At 44.1% G+C, this 19,499-nt stretch overlaps 4 protein-coding genes across 5 annotated transcripts; 3 read left to right on the top strand and 1 right to left on the bottom strand.

Moving 5' to 3' along the window:
* Positions 1–72: 72 nt before the first annotated feature.
* Positions 73–2,987, top strand: LOC117574795 (sphingomyelin phosphodiesterase 4). Its single transcript, XM_034258754.2, has 7 exons — positions 73–195; positions 254–553; positions 611–1,410; positions 1,473–1,742; positions 1,805–2,135; positions 2,192–2,449; positions 2,513–2,987. Exons 1-7 carry the CDS (start codon positions 163–165, stop codon positions 2,813–2,815), a joined length of 2,295 nt encoding a protein of 764 aa, XP_034114645.1. The 5' UTR covers positions 73–162; the 3' UTR covers positions 2,816–2,987.
* A 310-nt stretch (positions 2,988–3,297) lies between these two features.
* Positions 3,298–8,326, top strand: LOC117574794 (ATP-binding cassette sub-family C member 4-like). Its single transcript, XM_034258753.2, has 6 exons — positions 3,298–3,586; positions 3,640–3,771; positions 3,878–5,759; positions 6,190–7,069; positions 7,125–7,824; positions 7,884–8,326. Exons 1-6 carry the CDS (start codon positions 3,402–3,404, stop codon positions 8,236–8,238), a joined length of 4,134 nt encoding a protein of 1,377 aa, XP_034114644.1. The 5' UTR covers positions 3,298–3,401; the 3' UTR covers positions 8,239–8,326.
* Positions 8,327–8,370: 44 nt separating this feature from the next.
* Positions 8,371–10,607, bottom strand: LOC117574791 (cytochrome P450 315a1, mitochondrial). Its single transcript, XM_034258747.2, has 6 exons — positions 10,217–10,607; positions 9,946–10,155; positions 9,645–9,850; positions 9,223–9,584; positions 8,939–9,145; positions 8,371–8,874 (listed from the first exon to the last, which is right to left on the bottom strand). Exons 1-6 carry the CDS (start codon positions 10,435–10,437, stop codon positions 8,524–8,526), a joined length of 1,557 nt encoding a protein of 518 aa, XP_034114638.1. The 5' UTR covers positions 10,438–10,607; the 3' UTR covers positions 8,371–8,523.
* Positions 10,608–11,879: 1,272 nt separating this feature from the next.
* On the top strand, positions 11,880–19,458 carry LOC117574567 (ATP-binding cassette sub-family C member 4). Of its 2 annotated transcripts, none has more exons than XM_052007440.1 (7): positions 11,880–12,171; positions 14,649–14,867; positions 14,923–15,054; positions 15,117–17,079; positions 17,136–18,021; positions 18,093–18,792; positions 18,856–19,458. In XM_052007440.1, the coding sequence occupies exons 2-7, from the start codon at positions 14,683–14,685 to the stop codon at positions 19,154–19,156; spliced, it is 4,167 nt and encodes a 1,388-aa protein (XP_051863400.1). In that variant the 5' UTR covers positions 11,880–12,171; positions 14,649–14,682; the 3' UTR covers positions 19,157–19,458. The 2 variants fall into 2 exon arrangements, with proteins under 2 accessions (XP_051863400.1, XP_034114333.1); XM_034258442.2 differs by having other exon boundaries at positions 11,881–12,137.
* The last annotated feature ends 41 nt before the right edge of the window (positions 19,459–19,499 follow it).

Genomic DNA, 19,499 nt, shown 5'->3' with positions numbered 1-19,499 from the left:
CAATTAAAATTATGCAAACTAAATAACAATAATAAAATGTTAATGAGTGGCAACGCACAATAAATATCTCTTAATAGCTTGTAGATGCGGAGTGGCAACGCTACGTTTGTTTTGGGCATCATGCTTACAGTTTAGAAGTCACACACACAAAACGCCGACAACATGGCCCACTCAATGCCGCCAGAAAACCTAAATGTAAGTAAATAAGCTTTAAATTAGTGAAAGAATTTGTTAATAATAAGTTTAATTGCAGAGCCACATACTAGCCGTGCTGAACCTGCCGCTAATAGACAAAATACAGCAGTTGGAGCTATTGTTCGAACGATGCACCGTTCGACAAATTCAAGAAATTTTTCCACTTATCGTTCACTCAATATTTGGCCTTAATGGCAATATTTTGGGATGGGGTTTGCGAACGACGACGATGGAGAACGCGCCGCATTATTTCACAACGCTGCAACGATTCTTTGGGGTGCGTGGCGTCTGGATGCACATTTGCCACCGGCTGCTCAACGAAACAACAAAATTTGATATCGACATCAACTTGTTGCCGGTAGGTTAGAGATCTTGTGGCATGAAACGACGTACTTAATCATGTAATCCATTGCAGCGCAAGTTCATTGCCATGCTGCAAGCCGGACCCATGTTCTATGCGGATCTAATCAACATCGATCCGCTGCGGCATCAAGTTAGCACCTTATCCTTGAACACCTTTGAGTTCTATATGTTACACTTTGTACTATACGCCTTGCAACCGCTGCACACGGTCAATCCCATTGCCATGCAGATCCACAGCGAACGCAGCACGTCCATCTATCAACGTCTCACCTCCGAATATCTCGACAACTTTTTGCCACAGTTGCCGGATGCGGCTATCGAACCAATGAATTTCTGCAGCAGCGTCAAGGCGCCGCAACAGATTCCTGCGCAAGCGTTGCAACCGCAGCGACAACTGCGGTACCTCAAGCTGCCCAGCTCCTATCGCAATGGCAACGGGCAGGGAAGCGTCATGAATGCAGGCAACACATCGCCACAGTCTGGCGAAAGTGGCGGCGCCGGAGGACGTGGTTATATGTGGCGTTCGGAGTCGGTGTTGTATTTCTTTGTGGATATCTGGCTGCGTTACGATATCGAAATGGAGCATCATCTACCCAGCAGCGATTTTGTGCGCGGCGTTCGCACGCTGATCAAGCAAATTCATTTCTTTGCAAATACAGCGCGTTTGGATCACAGCTCGATGTGTGCGCTTCGGAAGGTATCGCTGAGCATGGTCAAGGCACGCATATATGCATTCATATGCAGTTTGATCGATCGATGGCCACTGGACAGTTCGCTAGGCGTTGTGCTGGAGCTGTGGATGAGCTATATACAACCTTGGCGTTACAATTTAACCTCTACCGAGAACAGAACGTAAGTGGCATAATATTAATATCCCTGTAATATAATTAGTAATTCGACTATTTGGCTTGCAGTTTGGGAGTCCAATATGAGCCGCCAATAGGCACTTGTTTCGATGGTTTCATTATAGACAATCTCATCGTCTACACGCATATTTTTATGCAACTAATGCCGCGCTTTGAGCGTCTAGATTACTCCGTCTATCGCAATGCCTACATGCTGCATCGATTGGCCAAGACGTTTTCGCAGCCTGGCTTAGTGGAGCGCCTGCAACGCTTCGAGCGTCTGCACTCGGGCAACACATATGGTTTTGATTCGCCACAGCGACAGGTGAACGTGCTAAAGTATGATTATAGATTCCCATCTCTTGGACTTGTTCTAATATACAATCTAAATTCTCTTGCAGCAAGTCACATAATAGCTCTGCAAACAGCTCGTACAATGCACAATGGAATCCGTTAGTTAGCAACAACATTCCTAAGCTATTCAGTGACCAAATGTATGAACAGATTCAGAGTTTCCTCTTTATCATCAGCATGGCACGCAATTCCGTGCTGTCGGATATTAGTGCTTTGAGGCGCGAGATCTCAGAACGCCAACGCTCCGAGGGATACATTAGAAACCTGTTCAAGAAACTACTAGGTGAATGCACACAAGATGAGTTGACGCTGCGCGAATTGAGTCGCATTCCGGAGGTGCTGCGCCAATGCATCGATTCACTTTGTCGCACCTTTAACGTAAGGTTAATTTTGCCACTTTGAAATTGAAATTTCTAATATCATTTTTTTTTTAGGTGGATGCTGGCAGTTTGTCGATGCACGAGACACTGCCTGCCGAATCGAGCTTACCCGCATCACCTTCAGTGCAAAATCTTAGCTTTTTCGATTCGAATGATTGCTTAGATCTGTCCAAAGTGACGCCGCATCACATGTCACTGAATGCCTCCAATATGCAGCCCACTGTGGATCCCGCACTGCTGCCCATACAATCGAATGAGATAAAGCCGCTGATACGACTGCTGCATCAAGTATCTGAAAGCATCAATAAGAAAGTGAGTAGCTTTCAAACACATTCCTCTAGTCCACATGATTAAAGCTTTATATTTTCTTTACAGTATGCCAGAAAAATACAAGGATGTTATGCTCGACAAGATTATGTTGGCAAGCTGTCGCGACAGGTGTTGAGTGCGCCCATGACTGAGAAATGGTTTGAGAACTTCGAGGGCAATGTGGACATGTTTGAGAAGCAGTTGCCGGCCAGAATTAATCTGCGGGGTTTGGGCTCCATACCAAACCTTTTGTTGATTGCGCTTGCTCTACTCTTTGGACATCTGTTTTGTGGTGGCGCATTCGTTGGACTATTGTTATTGTGTTTGCTGTTCGTGAGTTATTTCATGCTTATGGCGGCGCTATCTTAAGAAACTATATTTATATTTATATAGTATATATGTATATGAAATGGACAATTATGGACGCCTTGCAAATGTTTTTTATCTGTGACTACTAATAGCATTTTCAAATGGTTCGGCATGATTCGTACTCTCATAAAAGAAACTCTTATCACCTGTAATAAAGTATCATATATCATCACTACGCTGCGTAACTTTACACTAAGAACTTTCATATAAATGGATATGCCTTCCACATTTGATTCTCTTCTCTATAATTCCTTTACCAAGATCATAAACTGACAAAACACTTCAATTTAATGACACCAAATTAGCGCTAATCGGGGTAATTGATAAGTGCGATAAGCGAAATATTTTTTGGAGTAGAGTATAGAAGATTCGCACAGACGGATTAGAAGATTTTATGCTGAAATTAAATTATGTATACTAAATTGCATTAATAACTGGTACGACAATTGTGGATTTTTTATACTCCCCAAGCGCTGAAGATAAGATTAGTTGGGCCCGAGTAATTGTTTAAAAATGAGCGGGCATTCTTTTAAAGGCGCGCTAACCGTTCGGAGCTAGACACTCGCTGCTCCTCCAGCATTTTAGCATGGACAGTAGCCAGAAGCCGCACCGCAAGAATCCCTGTGAACAAGCGAATTTCCTATCGTACTTCATATTTGGGTGGGCTGTGCCCTTTCTGTACCATGGATCGCGACACGGATTAACGACAGATGACATAACTTTGTGCCAGAGAGCCGATCAGTCCGAGCAGCTGGGCAATCGCCTTGAACAGTGAGTAGTTGACTGATTGCAATAATCGATCTTGTAGTAACACAAATGCTTAGGGAATGGCACAAGGAGCTGGAGACGGCACGCATTAAATCTCGCAAGCCGCATCTACGTCATGCCCTGCTCAGCTGCTTCTGGACCCCGTTTATCATCAACGGGGTCTTATGCTTCATATATATTGCCCTCAAGTAAGCGAAATCTTATCAATCTAGTGCAGTTTGCGTTTATATGTATGTGTATTCTTGTTGTTGTTGACTGATAACGTATCTCCCTCTGATGTCTGTGAACGCGTAGAATGATAACAGCCGCAGTTTTGGCTCAGCTGTTGCTGCAGTTGCGACATGTGGCGTTAGTTGCCAGTACCACATTGCCTCCAAAGGATGACAACGTCACTTCAGTCACAGTTCCAGTCACTGTTGTCAACAGCACTTGGCAGCAGATTGGCCGCTCTGTCCAGTACGCGTGGAACGATGCCTATAGTCTGGGCGCCTTGTTGGTGGCCACCAACTTTGTGGCCTGCTTTCTGTGGCATCATCTGTATCTGCGGCAACGCATGATGGGTGCGCGCATGAGGATCGCTTGCTGTTCGCTCGTCTATCGTAAGACACTGCGACTCTCCATGAAGACAGTGGGTGGAACGCCACCGGGCCATCTGATTAATCTTATCTCGAATGATGTGAGCCGGCTGGATTATGCTTTGGTTTTCACCCACTACATTTGGATACTGCCCATTCACTCGGTCATCACTTGCTACATCATCTGGCAGCAGATTGGCGTCCCAGCACTGGTTGGAGTGCTAGGATTGCTGCTGAAGACGGTGCCTGTCCAGACAGCGTTGAGTAAGCTGACCTCAACATTGCGTCGCAAAATCGCCCAACGCACCGATATCCGTGTGGGTATCATGAATGAACTGATGCAGGGCATTCAAGTGATCAAGATGTATGCATGGGAAAACTCATTTGAAGCTGTCGTTGCCGATGCGCGCCGTAGAGAGATCAAACAACTGCGTTATGCCAACTATTTGTATGGCTTCCAGCGCACCACGAGATTCTTCATACAGCGCACCACACTGTTCATTACGTTAGCAGCAGCCGCACTTCTTGGCCAGAGCATCACGGCGGATTTTGTATTCTCAGTGGTCATCTACTACAACATTCTGCAGCTTGTGGCTGCAGTTTATTATCCACTCGCTGTCAACTTGGCTGCCGAAGCTTTGGTCTCGCTTCGACGCGTCCAGACCTTTCTGCTGCAGGAGGATCGTGCCAAAAAGGTTGATAGTTTGTCACCAGATCAAGCGGCTGCCGACAAGCAGTCCATCATTCTACAGGATGTCACTGCTAGCTGGGACAAGGAGAAGCCTCAGCACACACTGAAGCATATGAATCTAAAGATCGGACATGGACAACTCTGTGCCATCATCGGGCCAGTGGGATCAGGCAAGAGCTCATTGCTCCAGCTGCTTCTGGGAGAGCTGCCTATAGTTGATGGTCGCGTCATTATTCAGGATGAACTCTCCTATGCGGCACAGGAGCCTTGGCTCTTCACCGGCACCGTCAGGAATAACATTCTCTTTGGCGAAATCTACGATCCTCAACGCTATCATGACGTGACCCGCGCCTGTGCTTTAGCCCCGGACTTCCAACAGTTGAGCCATGGCGACACAACACTTCTAGCAGATCGCGGAGCTTCTCTATCGGGCGGTCAACGTGCTCGCATTAGTTTGGCTCGCGCTGTCTATAAACCTGCCTCCATTTATTTGCTGGACGATCCTTTAAGTGCTGTGGATGCTCATGTTGGCAGACATCTGTTCGATGAGGTAATTGGACCACGTGGTCGACTGGCCCAGCAGAAGGCAACTCGTGTCCTTGTCACACATCAAGTACACTTTCTTTCGGAGGCCGATTGGATTGTCATTGTAGATAATGGTCAAATCTTGATGCAGGGCACGTATCAAGAGATCATTAACAGCGATTTAGACTTTGCCAAGCTGCTAGATTGTCCCAGTGAAGTGACTGAACCGATAGCTGAAAAACCTGAGACCCAAACGCAGACTCCAGCTAAGGCTCCACTTTCGGAGTCCGAAGATCTGGACGATGAGGAGGATGTGGATGGCGATGAACAGCCTGATAGTCTTCCATTACGAAAGAAAAGCGGCTCTACACATGACAAGTCACAGGTGAGTGTGAGTTAAGGAAGTCAAGAATTTACTACTTAAGTCCAATTAAAAGTTAAACAGCCATAAATTGCAAGTCACATTTAAGAAGTTAACAATTTAAGAATCAACGAGGATAAAGATAAAGACTGGGATTTGAATTGATTTATATGACTGCGACTGTGAAATAAATTTGATTTGACATCATAGATGGCTGATAATTGTTCACGGATAGTTTCTTCTTATATAATGTATTATATTTGAATGAAGTAAAGTTAGGTTGTTACTTTCTAAAATAATTCCTAGTATATATTTTGGGGGTGCAATCAAATAAAAGAAGATTGACAATGTTATAACTATTAGTTAGCTTAGCTTACTTCTCCAATATGAGCTTTAAATTCCTACAAATATCAATTAATGGATGTATTATATCAAACTATAATTACTATTGCAGATCACAGATCAGCCAAAGCCAGTTCAAAAGCAAAACAACTTGGCGGAGGCTCAAGCGACGGGAGGCATCCCTGCGCGAGTGTGGTACGAATACTTTAGTGCTGGCAGCACACTGCTCAGTTTCAGCTTTATGGTGTGCATCATGTTGCTGTCCCAGATCGTGTGCAGCGGATCTGATTACTTTGCCAACTTCTGGACACAGCAGGAGCACCTGCGTTTCCAGGGCGAGCCCACCAAATTTACCACCTACGAGTGCATGTACATTTTTGGCGGTCTCATCGTGGGCGTGGTGATTATGACAACCTACCGGGGATTCCTGTTCCTCCAGACGTGCATGAATGCCTCTATGGTGCTACACGATCGCATGTTCAATTGTATTCTGCACGCAACCATGCGATTCTTTCATAACAACAACTCAGGAAGAATTCTGAACCGTTTCTCTAAGGATATTGGCACCATGGACGAGTGGTTGCCCAGAAATATGCTGGAGTTTGTGCAGCATGGTCTAGTCATTGCTGGTATCTTGGCCGTGATTCTTGTAGTGAACCCCGTACTTTTCCCCGCAGTGATAATTGTGGCTATCATCGATCTTCTAGTGCTAAAACTTTACATGCGACCCTCGCAGGATCTCAAGCGCATGGAGGGCATATGCCGCAGTCCTGTCTACTCACATTTAACATCTACGTTGTCCGGCATCTCCATCATTCGCTCACGCCAGATGCAACCGGTGGCAGCCAAAGAGTTCGATGCTCTTCAAGATGTGCATAGCAGCGTCTGGCAGCTGGCTGAAGCCACCAACACAGCGCTTGGACTCTGGATCGATGCCATCAACTGCCTCTTTCTCACTGCCGTAACCTTCTCATTCATTGTCTCCAGCGAGGGTGAGTTAAACCGTTTTCCTCAGCTTGAGACTGGAGTAACCCAAAGCAATTTCAGTTACTTACAGCGGCAACGTTGGCCTGGCTATCTCGCAAGCCATTCTACTCACGGGCATGGTACAGTATTGTGTTCGCCAGGTGGCCGAGTCCCTGCAGCAAATGACCAGCGTGGAACGCGTTTTGGAATACACAGAACTTGAGCAAGAGTCCCATGTTTGCGATAGCATTGATCTGCCACAAAATTGGCCAGTGCTAGGCAAGCTAGAGTTCCGTAACATAAGTTTACGATACGATCCCAATGATCAGCCGGTTCTCAAGCAACTCAACCTGATCATAGAACCTGGCTGGAAGGTGGGCATTGTGGGTCGCACTGGAGCAGGCAAATCGTCGCTGATAGGTGCACTCTTTCGCTTAGCTTACATTGAGGGTGGCATCTACATAGATGGCATAGAGACGGGCAGTATTTCACTGGAGACGCTACGGACTCGTATATCCATTATTCCACAGGATCCGGTACTCTTCTCCGCCACCATTCGCTATAACCTAGATCCCTTTGAGCGATATAGCGATGCAGAATTGTGGCGATCTCTGGAAGATGTCGAGCTACGCTCAGCTATTCCCGGACTCGACTTTATGGTCACCGAACGTGGCAGCAACTTCAGTGTGGGTCAGCGACAGTTGCTCTGCCTGGCACGTGCCATTCTGCGCAACAACAAGGTTCTGGTGCTGGACGAGGCCACTGCCAATGTGGATTTACTGTAAGCAACTATATTTATTTGAAGTTTTAACAGCTACTTATTTTTGTTTGCTTTACTAGAACTGATACATTAATTCAGCGCACAATTCGTGTTAAGTTCCGTCACTGCACAGTGCTTACTGTAGCTCATCGACTTCATACTGTCATGGACTCGGATCGCATCATTGTAATGGATGCCGGCAATGCCGTGGAGTTCGATGTGCCGCATTTACTGTTGAGGAACTCACAGGGTATTCTCAGCCAGATGGTGGAGGCGACTGGCGGCGAGGCGGATGCACTCAAAAAACTGGCCAGCGAATCCTTTGAGCGCCTGCAACAGCCGCCACAGCCGCGTGGGATTGATGAAAATCAATTTTTGCGGCTGCTAGAGCGCAGCACTGGGATTCTATTAGAAAAACATTCTCATCCAACTTGAGCTATCGATTTTTTGTATGTTAACTTTTGACTTTTTAGTTTTTTTTTTTTTAAATATTTTTTTTTGTGATGCCATTTTTTTTATGTTAAGACACTTTTTTAGTTTTTTAATACATTTTTTTTTTGTTTTTTTTTAACCATTTTTTTTTTTGCTAGGTGTGGTATATACTTCTAATTAAACTATTACAGACTAATAACTAACAATAAGACTACAGTTGCTAATTGTTGGTGTTTTGGAAGATAAAAACAGATCACTTTTCTTTAAGGGATTAGGATGGGGAAGGAGCTACACTGCATTGTCCAGGTGGATTGGTTTCACTTCGGGCTTTAGCGTCAGTGCCAAGCAGAGCGTTTGATCCGGCACTGTTACCATGCGTAGCACACAATCCACGGGTTTTTCATTGAGGCACTGCATCGTGAACTGGGTGGCACATTTGCCCAGGAGAGCATGCAGCTGTTTGAGAGCGACACGCCGGCCAATGCAGGAACGTTGGCCAATGGCAAAGGGCAGACTTCCATGCGCCTGATGCACTTGATCCGATGAACCAAGGAACCAACGCTCGGGCCATACTCGTAGTGGCTGCTCGAAATGTGATGGATCGCGTCCAGCTGTGTACAGCGAGATGAGCACCATGGTCTGTAAGCAGCCAGATGAGAAAATGTGAAACAATTGTGAAGATCAAATGGCTTATACAACTGACATTCTTCTCAACATGGTGACCGCCGATGATGGCATCTTGTGGCATATAGCGTCCAATGAACGGGGCAACTGGATAAAGACGCAGTGTTTCCTTGATCACACCATGCAACACCTGTGACTCTCCTGCTATACGTTCCGCAGCAATGCGTTGCTGCAAAACTAAATCCTGCGACAAGACATAAAGAGCCCACTGACTACTGAAGGCGGTCTGCAAAAAAGAAGAGGAGAGAAGTAATCCTTTAATGATGCCGCAAGCGTACTTGAAGTTGCGTCTCTGCCGCTGACCGTGTCACCTGCTGCTATGACCAGATCCACAAAGATGCGTCTGATCATTTCGCTGGGCACCGCTGCCGCCTGAAGCTTGTGATAGAGCGCCTCCTCCCCCTCTGATGCCGGCTGTGGCTGCTGCGACTGCGTGTTGATGCAGAGCTCAATGATAGCGGCGCCCTGTTTCAGTACTTCGCTGACATTCTGCTCAAAGTCGCGCCAGATGCGTAAGTGCAGCAGCTGCGCTAATTTGGGCGGAAAGTTCATCAGTCTGGAGCTATGCTCGAAGACCTTATGAACAATCTGTGTGAACTGATCGAGCGCAGTTTGCATCTCTACGGTAGCCAAGGCTGTGGAACCAAACATGATGCCACAAAGTACTGCAAGATTAATAAATGCTAGTATATTTTGTCTGAATTTGTGTGGTATTTTTCACTCACCCTCGATGGACCAGCGATAGAGTTGCTGCTCCAGCTGAGGCAATTCGTAGTGCTTTTTATTTCGCTGCGCCTCTTCGGTGCCCGCTCGCCATTTATCCACCAATTGTCGCGTACAGTTCTCAATATGCACGTCCATCCAATTCAAATTACCATTGAGCAGCAGCCGATTAAGTATACGTCTGTTGTGCAGCCACTCAGCGCCCTCCCTGTACACGAGAACCGAGAACAGACAAACGAAAAGCGAGAATTGACAACCGAAAACTTGAGCACTGATTTGCAATTCATTTCATGCGCCACTTACATAAAGAAGAGTCCACGTTGGCAGGCATGTCGCTTGTTGTAGAAGGTCCAGGCATCCGGCAGCGGATGCTGCGGATAGTGACCCTCTTGCTGGAAGATGCTGCGCATCAGATGCGCGGATGAAACAAATACTGCATCCTGTGTACCGCCTAGACACTCACGAAAGATGCCACCATATTGCTGATGTCGCGTATCCACGTATTTATGTAATCTGCATATTGGAGCGAATTTCAAGTTGTAAACTGCTGGGCAGGTATATATGGTAAACTCACTTTGGTGCTCCTCCTGCAGCTATTAAGTCAAAGAGTGTGCCGACTAGCGGTAATCCTTTGACGCGTGGTATTGGTGCATATTTGGGCACAATATGTAGACTGTGACATGGATAGTTTGACTGGCATTCGGCTTTAAACTGCGACATGATGCGCAACAGCAGCGTCTTGAGCAGCTGCACCGCCCAGCTCAGCAGGCCGCCGCGGCCCAGCTGTTTCTTCATACTCCAGGAAAACAAGAACAATCGAGACGATCTATTGCGAAAGGAAAGACACCAAGCAGCAGGCTAGACGATCCGAAACCCGAAACTCACGGCCCGACAAGGGCAAGGCCAACATACAACTGATTCGACATGCTGCCCGACTTGTGCCTTATAACCTACAGCGACTCCGACTCTCCATTTCTGACTCTGATTCCGAGTCAGACTCTCATGCTGAGCTTGAGGTGCGATAAGATCGGTGGACGGGCGGCTACCTTGGTTGCAATGCTTGGCAAAAATGCTACGACTACCTGCGTACTAAATAACTGAGTATCTGACAGATACATTTCACCGTCATTTCAACATATCTGCCGTCCCTCAGGCCAGTGTGCCTTTAATCATATGCGCAAAATCGAATAACGAACGAATAAACGAGCAACGAGCGAACGAAAACGAAGAAACCGATCGAAGAGCGAACACTTCAACGAAAGTAGATAGACGCTGAGTGGACTGAAAAATGCCTTCTTTCGATTCGATCTTATTGCTGGCCATGCAAATTGTATTTCGGCAGTAGCGCTGCCGAAGATTTGCTTTCGGCAATCACCGGGGGAATGGTTAAATGCTCAAACAAAAATATCAGGGCTCGCAGATTATGTATAGCGATTCTTCCTCCAACCTTATAAATATGTCACTTTCCCATAAAAAAAAACCTGACAGCAATTGTTTTGGTTCCGCATAAATATACAATTACAACTAATGTAATTGACCTGCAAGAAGTCTTTATAGGATATGTAAATAATATATGGGTTATATTTAGACATCTGTATCTTACATTGTGTATTATGAACTCAACTGAAGAATACTTCTAAAATCAATTGATATGCGAAATAAACCGACTTACAACTGGTAACAAATGCGATAAGCTTCAGCAATTTAAATTTTCGATTTTCAATTTAAATTTTCGATTTGAAAATCAAGTTCAAATCGATATTTTTATTTTTTAACCGCTACATTTCCGAAGAGCTATAAGATAGCCATAAAATAAAAACAATTATATCAAATTTTTTTGGAATTCTCTGTAGGAAAGAATTTAATTTTCTTTTAATTAATTTAATAAATAAATTATAAATAGTCAAGAAATTAGTAAGGGATTTTATTTTAATTAAAAAATAATAAATAAATGATTCCAGACGGTTTATTAAAAATTGAAAATGACAATAATATGATGAAATGGGTTGACTCCTCTACTGCGTCGATTTTTGTGTAGTCATGTGTACTCTCAGATGTCGCTCAAACGATAAGACCCAACTGAGTGAAAAGCATTTGTTTGCCAAACCAAAACGGTTTGCTCTCTCTACCTTCTACTCTCACGCTCTCCCTCTGGGGGCGCAGCAGAGACTCGAGTGGTAAGCAAATAAGCATTGTGAGTACGAGTACGTTCCATTCATTTCAGTTTCTGTTTCAGTTGCATTCGAGCTGTGCGCCATTGTGGTGGTGCTTGATTAGGCGTCGCGGAATACGTGAATGCTTGTCGTGCTTGCCAGAATACTCATCATAAAGAGACGACGGCTGGTGTATTTTACGCACGTGTTACAACATCGAAAGCTTCAAGTGGTTCCCACTCGATGAGCAGAAGCAAAATAATTAACAGTGCTGTGAACTTAATCAAAGTGTGATAAAATAAAACAATTAATTTAAGTGTACCACTCAATACATTTAGCTGGGTATGTGAATCAAGCAACCAGAAAAAATAAATATGTGCGTATGTATGTCATTTGATTATGTAGCAATTTGCCTTTGCTTTACGTCATTAATGTCTGATAATAATTGTCTTGCCGTTTGTTTCATGTTTTCACCAAAGTTTTCCATTTGTCGTCCGTAGACAATGCGATATTTTTAAGCACGCCGCAAGCTGCTTTTTCACTGCATTCCAATGCCAACAACAACCCCCGGCGGAATAATGCCATTGACTCCAAGGTGCCCGCTTCACTCCCCTTTCGATTCCCTGTAAACGTTAACAACCACTTGCCTGCGCTTGCCGGTTTGTTAGTCAGTTTTCGTATTTCACATTATCGTTTTGCTGATAATTATCAATTATATCATCTGACATACATATAGAATTGTGCGCTGGTTTTATTACTTGTATGCTCATTTATTAGAAAAATCTAATCCCGTTGGCAATCTGTGTCTTTTTTCGCCATTCATTTAGCAAGCTGTAAAACAGAACAACTGTGAAACAACTGTTGCTTGTACTTCTGATGTTGTTGTTCTTGTCAAATGAAAAACGAGAGAGAGACAGAAATAGAGAGAGTAGCACACACATTGCGTGTTGAATTCAACACATTTTGGTGTGGTGAATACGCATTTCGACAGCTTTTTCGGCTGCCAATTTGTTTTTACGCGTTTTTATTTACATCAGTTACGCCAATTGATGGTAAAGAGACTGAAGCTCTTAAAAATCATGAAAAATATTAAAATTGAATCTGAAACATTTTCATTGCCACCATTTTGCAATTAACTTTCTGTAATAAAAATGCAATTATTTATAATTTGCTATCAATTCCAGAGTTCATTTTGATAATTATGTGCACAGCCTAATTGCAGTTTGACGTCAACTTAATTATTTCTTCTGTTTATTTATTTGCAAAGGCTCAACGTTAATTAAATTTTTGGGAAGTTTGACAAATATAGTTTTATTATAACTCCCTATATTATTAAACACGACATATGTAAATGTAGTTTATTATAAAACATCCTACTGACTTATAGAAACTATTTAAACGTCAATTAGTTTTCCAACTAATCGAAATTAATTATTCTGCGCTTCTCAGAATTAATTGAAATATAAATATACCAATTTAAAGTTAATAAAAGTCAGTTCAATTAAATGTAAGGGCCTGATATAGTGCCAGCACTTATAATACTTTATCATCGTCCCACACAATCAAATTGATCAGTCTTGATTGAAACAAAGTGAACGCACTATGAATCTCCAACCCTATAAATTAGAATGTTTTTATATTGCGATATAACTCAACTGCATTGAGTGAATTAACAGTCTTGTCGCGTTTTGCAAACTTTAAAGTTTCGACATATTTCACATACTGTTAAACTTTTTAACTTGTTGGTAGTTGGAAAAGTTTTACTTGCAAAAGAACCATTTTAGAAATGTGGGTCATCAGGTTAGGTTATTGTCAGGAACTTTGGGCATGCATCAACTTTCAGAAGCGCCATTTAGACAGCTTATCACACACGAGCTGCGAGTGCAGTGGATGTACGCTAATTAATAAAAATTATGATTATTGTCATAAGAATTGCGAAAATTGTCAACGTCGTTAAATCAAATTTGATTTATGCCTAGGTGTCTTCATCTTATCAATTACAGACATATGTATGTGCATAAACATAAAACAAATAAACAACTAAGTGAACGACCGATACGCATTGGACCATTTAGAGATACATTCATAGCTTTAAGCTTAGAGCCTCTTTAGTCTGGCTAGATAATGTTGAACAAAGTTCGTATTTATCAAGTTAATTTCACTTTTATCTGAACAAGAATTATTTTTCTAATACTTGATTCATATCGCAAAACAATGGACTTGCAATCAAAACACTTTCTGCAATCTGAGAAAGTAAGAAGCAATTAAACAGCTTTATAAATAAGTTGGTAACGCGACCTGTTTACTTATAATGAGTACCGACTGTTTCGTTTCACGAGTCTGGGTCTGCAGAATTCACTAATCGCACCCGCTCAATGGAATGCTCGTTTTTCAGCGTTGAGTCGTTAAACAAGCTTGGAAATATGAAAAGTGTTAGTTATGAATAAAGCGGTACGTTTAGACCACACCTCACCACAGTTTCCAATGAGTGTTCAGAGATATCACATATTAATAGACCACGATTTATAGTCAAACTCAACTTAGTTGCTTTATTTCCTTACTCATAGAAAGATAACATTTACTACCGCCTCCAAACTGTGTCGATTAGACATTAGTTAGACGACTATCAGTATAAAATATTGTGCACAAGGTCGCTCAGTCGGTTGGGGTAGTATGTAGTAGTATTGATAAGGAAATTATAGAGTAGAAGTCGTATATGCTGAGAGTCACGATGTTGATGAGGTTTACACCCAGGCTTTATTGCAAAGATGTGCCAAATTAGGCGTACGTCGCTCACCAAAGATTACATTGTCTTATCAACAGAAGAATTTATACGATCATTGTGTATTTCAGCCGCAGGTAACTGCATTCCCCATTCCATGACAAAATGGATAGCAGCGCCAAGCCGGAAAGAAAGAATCCCCGACAAAGGGCAAACATATTATCGCAATTAATATTTGCCTGGGCGGTGCCATTTTTGTATCGTGGATCGCGACGGGGTCTTAATACAAATGATCTAACGGAATGTCTGAAGGAAGATCATTCAGAGCAGCTAGGAGATCGTCTCGAAGAGTACAAGATTAGCACAAACACTACGAAATCCGTGTTAATTTTAATATATTTGTAGTGAATGGTTCAAGGAGCTGGAGCGTTCTCATCGCAAATCCCACAAGCCCCGTCTGCGAAATGCGTTGTTTCGTTGTTTCCTTTGGCCAACGATTGTCAATGGCATCATGAGCTTTGTCTACATTGTAATCAAGTGAGTTTAGTCTGGCAACACATTTATTTTTGTGGTCTTAATACACGGACTATTTATTGCAGAACACTTATACCCGCTGTGCTGGCTCAACTATTGATGCAGTTCCAAAGGACAACTTCGCCTGTTGTGGCAACCAACATTACCGAAACCTTGAACCGCACTGTAAGAGCCGTGACCAACTTTGGATCAGCAGAAACTGCAGGCAATTCCCCCAATGCTATAAATAACAATGATCCGATCAAAGAACATATAAAGGATGTCATTACCGGCACCAATCAAACTGAGCTGAGTACATTTGAGCAGGCCATTTTTTATTTCTGGAATGATCTTTATTGCCTTGGTGGAGTGTTGGTGGGATCCACACTAGCATGCTGCTTCCTTATACATCACTTGGATCTAAGGCAACGCCTGATTGGAGCTAGAATGCGCATTGCTTGTTGTTCTCTTATCTACCGAAAGACCCTGCGTCTGTCTATGAAGTCGGCGGGTCAAACGCCTGCTGGTTACCTCATCAATCTGCTATCCAATGATGTAAATCGCCTGGATTATGGATTCATTTTTATGCATTGGATCTGGATAATGCCCATCCAAGCGGTGCTAACTTGTTATCTGATCTACTTGAGAATTGGCATCCCGGCCTTAGTCGGTGTCGTCGGATTGCTGCTAAAGACGGTACCACTGCAGTCGGCATTGAGTAAGCTGACCTCGGTGCTGCGAATGCGGATTGCCGAGCGAACGGATGCAAGAGTGGGAATCATGAATGAGCTGGTGCAGGGCATACAGGTAATCAAGATGTACGCCTGGGAAAAACCTTTCCAGGCGGTCGTTGCGGAAGCCAGACGATGCGAAATCAAACAAATTCGCTATGCATCCTACCTGCGTGGTTTCTACCTCAGCACAATGGTTTTCACGGAGCGATCCACCCTATATATCACGCTCGCTGCAGCCGCTCTCATGGGTCAGCAGATAACTGCGGATTTTGTGTTCTCTGCCGCCAGCTACTACAACATCCTCCAGTTGGTGGCCGCAATTTGGTATCCCCTAGCAGTTACCTTTGGTGCCGAAGCTTTGGTTTCTCTGCGGCGTGTCCAGGCCTATCTGCTGCAGGAGGGACGCGACGAGAAGGTCCAGGGACTGACTCATAAACAGCAGCAGGATGGAGGCGATACACGAGCTGTTGTTCTAAAGGACGTGAATGCCACCTGGGACTTAGAAAAACCCCTTCGTACACTGCAAAATTTTAATTTACAAATCGAAAAAGGTCAGCTGTGTGCAGTCATTGGTCCTGTCGGCGCTGGAAAGAGCTCACTATTCCAGTTGTTGCTCGGCGAACTGCCCATTGTGGATGGCGGCGTCGTGATTCAGGGCGATCTTTCCTATGCCTCGCAGGAGCCTTGGCTTTTCACCGGCACCGTCCGGAATAACATTCTCTTTGGGGAGCAATACGAACGTAAGCGCTATCAGGATGTGACTCGATGCTGTGCTTTGACAACGGATTTCCAGCAATTGAGCAATGGCGATAAAACGCTTGTAGGAGAACGTGGAGCTTCATTATCCGGTGGTCAACGTGCTCGCATTAGTTTGGCACGAGCTGTCTATAAACCCGCTTCCATTTATTTGCTAGATGATCCTTTGAGTGCTGTAGATGCTCACGTGGGAAGACATTTGTTTGATGAGGTAATTGGACCACGTGGGCGTTTAGCACAACAAAAGGCAACGCGCGTGCTTGTCACGCATCAAGTGCACTTTCTCTCTGAGGCCGATTGGATTGTCATTGTAGATCAGGGTCGAATCCTAAGGCAAGGAAAATACGAGGATTTGATCAATAGTGAGCTCGACTTTGCAAAGTTACTTGAGCGACCTAAGGAGACTGAGACTAGTGCCATTGGCAACTCCTCATCCAACACGACGCTAAGTCTACAGGATGAGTCCGAAGATGATGATGACATACCCTATATCGATGGAGCACCCTACAGTTACCAACCTATTCGAAAGCACAGCAACTCTACGCAGGGCACTAAATCGGTAAGTAGAAACCGAATTTCTGATGAATTAATTTTAAATTGGGAACGATCCAACAGATCAACAGCACTGATCAGGCAGATGCCGATGAAGATGACGAGGAATTAGCTGAGGCTCAAGCTTCTGGTGGTGTGTCGGGTCGTGTGTGGTTTGAATATTTCAAGGCCGGCAGCACTTTACTCAGTTTCAGCTTCATGGTCTTGGTCATGCTATTATCCCAGGTTGTGTGCAGCAGCTCTGATTACTTTTCTAACATCTGGACCCAGCAAGAAGACCTGAGATCTCGTGGAGAAGCTACCAGTTTCACCACCTACGAATGTATGTACATCTACGGTGGTCTCATTATTGCTGTCGTGGTGATGACGACGTTCAGAGGATTCCTCTTCTTCAAGACGTGCATGCATGCCTCGAAGGTGTTGCACGATCGTATGTTTAGCAGCATTTTACATGCCGCAATGCGGTTCTTTGATACGAATCCCTCGGGCCGCATTCTCAATAGATTCTCTAAGGATATGGGCGCCATTGATGAGCTGTTGCCCCGTGCTATGATGGACTTTATACAGATTGCTTTGGTGATGTTTGGTATATTGATTGTCATCTCTGTGGTTAATCCAATCTTGATAGCTGCCATGCTGATTGTGGCTGTTATCGATATGCTTATCCTGAAGCTGTATTTGCGTCCGTCTCAGGATCTGAAGCGTCTGGAGGGTATTTGCCGTAGTCCTGTGTTCTCGCACCTCAGCTCATCTCTGATGGGACTCTCAATCATACGCTCGCGTCAGATGCAGGACGTGGTGGCCAAGGAATTTGATTTACTTCAGGATGTACACAGCAGCGTCTGGCAATTAACGATGGCGGCGAACACGACATTGGGACTCTGGCTGGACTGCGTCAGTTGCGCTTTTCTCGCTGCTGTTACATTCAGCTTCATTATCTCAAGTGAAAGTGAGTCCACAGTCTCTCAATGCGTTCCTCTTTAACATTACTTACTAAAATATATTCGTATTTATTTTCAGCTACTTATAGCGGCAATGTTGGCTTGGCTATCTCGCAGGCAATGATACTCACAGGCATGGTGCAATATGGTGTCCGCCAGGTGGCCGAATCCTTGCAACAAATGACTAGTGTAGAACGCGTTCTCCAATACACGGAACTGGAGCAGGAATCCTCAGAACCCTTCGGTAAAGAGCCATCTCAGCAGTGGCCCACTCTTGGACAGGTAGAATTCCGTGACTTGAGTCTACGCTATGATCCCAGTGGCTCAGCTGTGCTTAAGCATCTCAACCTGACCATTGAACCTGGCTGGAAGGTGGGCATTGTGGGTCGCACTGGAGCAGGCAAATCGTCGCTGATAGGTGCACTCTTTCGTTTGGCATACATTGAGGGTGGCATCTACATAGATGGCATAGAGACGGGCAGCATTTCGCTGCAGACGCTACGGACTCGTATATCCATTATTCCTCAGGATCCGGTACTCTTCTCCGCCACCATTCGCTATAACCTAGATCCCTTTGAGCGATATAGCGATGCAGAATTGTGGCGATCTCTGGAAGATGTCGAGCTACGCTCAGCCATTCCTGGACTCGACTTTATGGTCACCGAACGTGGCAGCAACTTCAGTGTGGGTCAGCGACAGTTGCTCTGCCTGGCACGTGCCATTCTGCGCAACAACAAGGTTCTGGTGCTGGACGAGGCCACTGCCAATGTGGATCCACAGTAAGTCAATAAATAAATTTAATTAACATACATAAATTATATGTGAGTTTTTCTTACTTTTAGAACTGATTCGTTGATCCAAAGAACAATTCGTGTCAAGTTTCGTCATTGCACCGTTCTCACTGTGGCACATAGATTGCACACGGTCATGGATTCAGAACGCATCATTGTTATGGATGCCGGCAATGCATCGGAATTCGATGTACCACATTTGCTGTTGAAGAAATCTCGTGGAGTGCTGAGACAGATGGTGGAAGCGACCGGCGGAGAAGCCGATGCTCTCAAGAAGATTGCTAGCGACTCTTTCAAACGGATGCAGGAACAAAGAGAAGCACAACGAGCAGCCGAGGAGCAGCAGGAGTAGAAACAATTGTGAGTGGGTCAATTAGATTCGCATTTACCCGAAATAAAAAGAAGACTTTCAAGTTTTTTTTTAAAGTCGTACCAAAATGATATACTTAAGTTTGTAAGCGAGTACTTATGTTTGATATTCTGTAGTGTAGTATGATTTTTGTCGGTGTCCAACGTACAGGTAAAATAGTGAAAGTCTCTAGATGTACTGCCTTATATATATAAGCCTTAAGTATAAACAGCAATTTATCACATAGAATATAGTGACAAGGTTGAGTCAACTGTCACGAAATCATTAAAAATATGAAAAAATTACATATTTATTATATGTATATCGAAATACCCAACGAGAACTC

The sequence above is a fragment of the Drosophila albomicans genome, chromosome 2R (genome assembly GCF_009650485.2).
Source record: "Drosophila albomicans strain 15112-1751.03 chromosome 2R, ASM965048v2, whole genome shotgun sequence".
Classification (NCBI taxonomy): domain Eukaryota; kingdom Metazoa; phylum Arthropoda; class Insecta; order Diptera; family Drosophilidae; genus Drosophila; species Drosophila albomicans.
The sequence above is the reverse complement of the archived record's forward strand: the minus strand, read 5'-3'. Positions and strand labels throughout refer to the sequence as shown.